Source organism: Myotis brandtii, unplaced genomic scaffold (assembly GCF_000412655.1).
Source record: "Myotis brandtii unplaced genomic scaffold, ASM41265v1 scaffold898, whole genome shotgun sequence".
Taxonomy (NCBI): domain Eukaryota; kingdom Metazoa; phylum Chordata; class Mammalia; order Chiroptera; family Vespertilionidae; genus Myotis; species Myotis brandtii.
This window is the reverse complement of record NW_005371683.1, coordinates 2618684-2619561: the sequence shown is the minus strand read 5'-3', so window position 1 is coordinate 2619561 and position 878 is coordinate 2618684. Positions and strand designations below refer to the sequence as shown.

Genomic DNA, 878 nt, shown 5'->3' with positions numbered 1-878 from the left:
GGGATCGCTCTAAGGTGACATGCTCATGCTAAGTGCCACCGAACCACTTCATCTTTTAGTTCTAGAAAACCCTCTTATCTCCATCCGGGGCACTTGCTCCTACAGCCTGAAGCGATTGGGGTAATTTGACTGTCCACTGAAGGGTTTGTAAAGTTTTGTCAAACCTGTGAACCTTCTAAGGTGCCTCAATTTCAAAGAGCCCACAAACGCCTTTGCTAGGAAGCATTCCATCGCTCCGAATTGAGATTTATTCATGTGGTTCTTCTTTCCTCCTAGAAAAAGGTGACCTCCTCCCCAGCCCCCACAACCCTCCACAGCCCTTGTTCTTTAGCTCTTACACATCCAGCATGTGGCAAAACGCAGCAACTTCCTCATCTCTCTCCTCTGACACCTCAAACAACTCATGGCCATTGGCGACGGCGTGGGGCCGGGAGACCACCTTCAAGAGAAGAGCAGCGACTCAGTGCCTTTTCCCTCAAGGCACCCGCTTCCCACTGCTCCCGGACGTAACCGACTCAGCTCTGAAGACTTCCCCGGCATTCAAAACTCAGTGAAAGGGGCACGAGAAAACATGGGAAACGCTGGGGCATAGGTATCTGCCATCCTAGGAGACCAAGAGCCACGTTGAAAAAGAGAACTTGGCCTAGCTGGTGTGGCTCGGTGGTTGGGCATCGACCTGTGAGCCAGGAGGTCACGGTTCAATTCATAGTCAAGGCACATGCCCAGGTTGTGGGCTCCATCCCTAGTGGGCGGCGTGCAGGAGGCAGCTGATCAGTGATTCTCTCTCATCACTGATGTTTCTTTTTTTAAAAAAAAAAAATATATATATATTTTATTGATTTTTTTACAGAGAGGAAGGGAGAGGGATAGAGAGTTAG

The 878-nt window shown here is 49.7% G+C and overlaps 1 protein-coding gene across 1 annotated transcript in view; it reads right to left on the bottom strand.

Annotated features, from left to right (window-relative positions):
* PIK3C2B (phosphatidylinositol-4-phosphate 3-kinase, catalytic subunit type 2 beta) overlaps window positions 1-878 on the bottom strand; it is a 45649-nt gene that overhangs the window by 39583 nt on the left and 5188 nt on the right. The window contains 1 exon segment of the mRNA XM_005885294.2: window positions 339-439. Within this exon segment, the coding sequence (XP_005885356.1) occupies window positions 339-439 (101 nt within the window).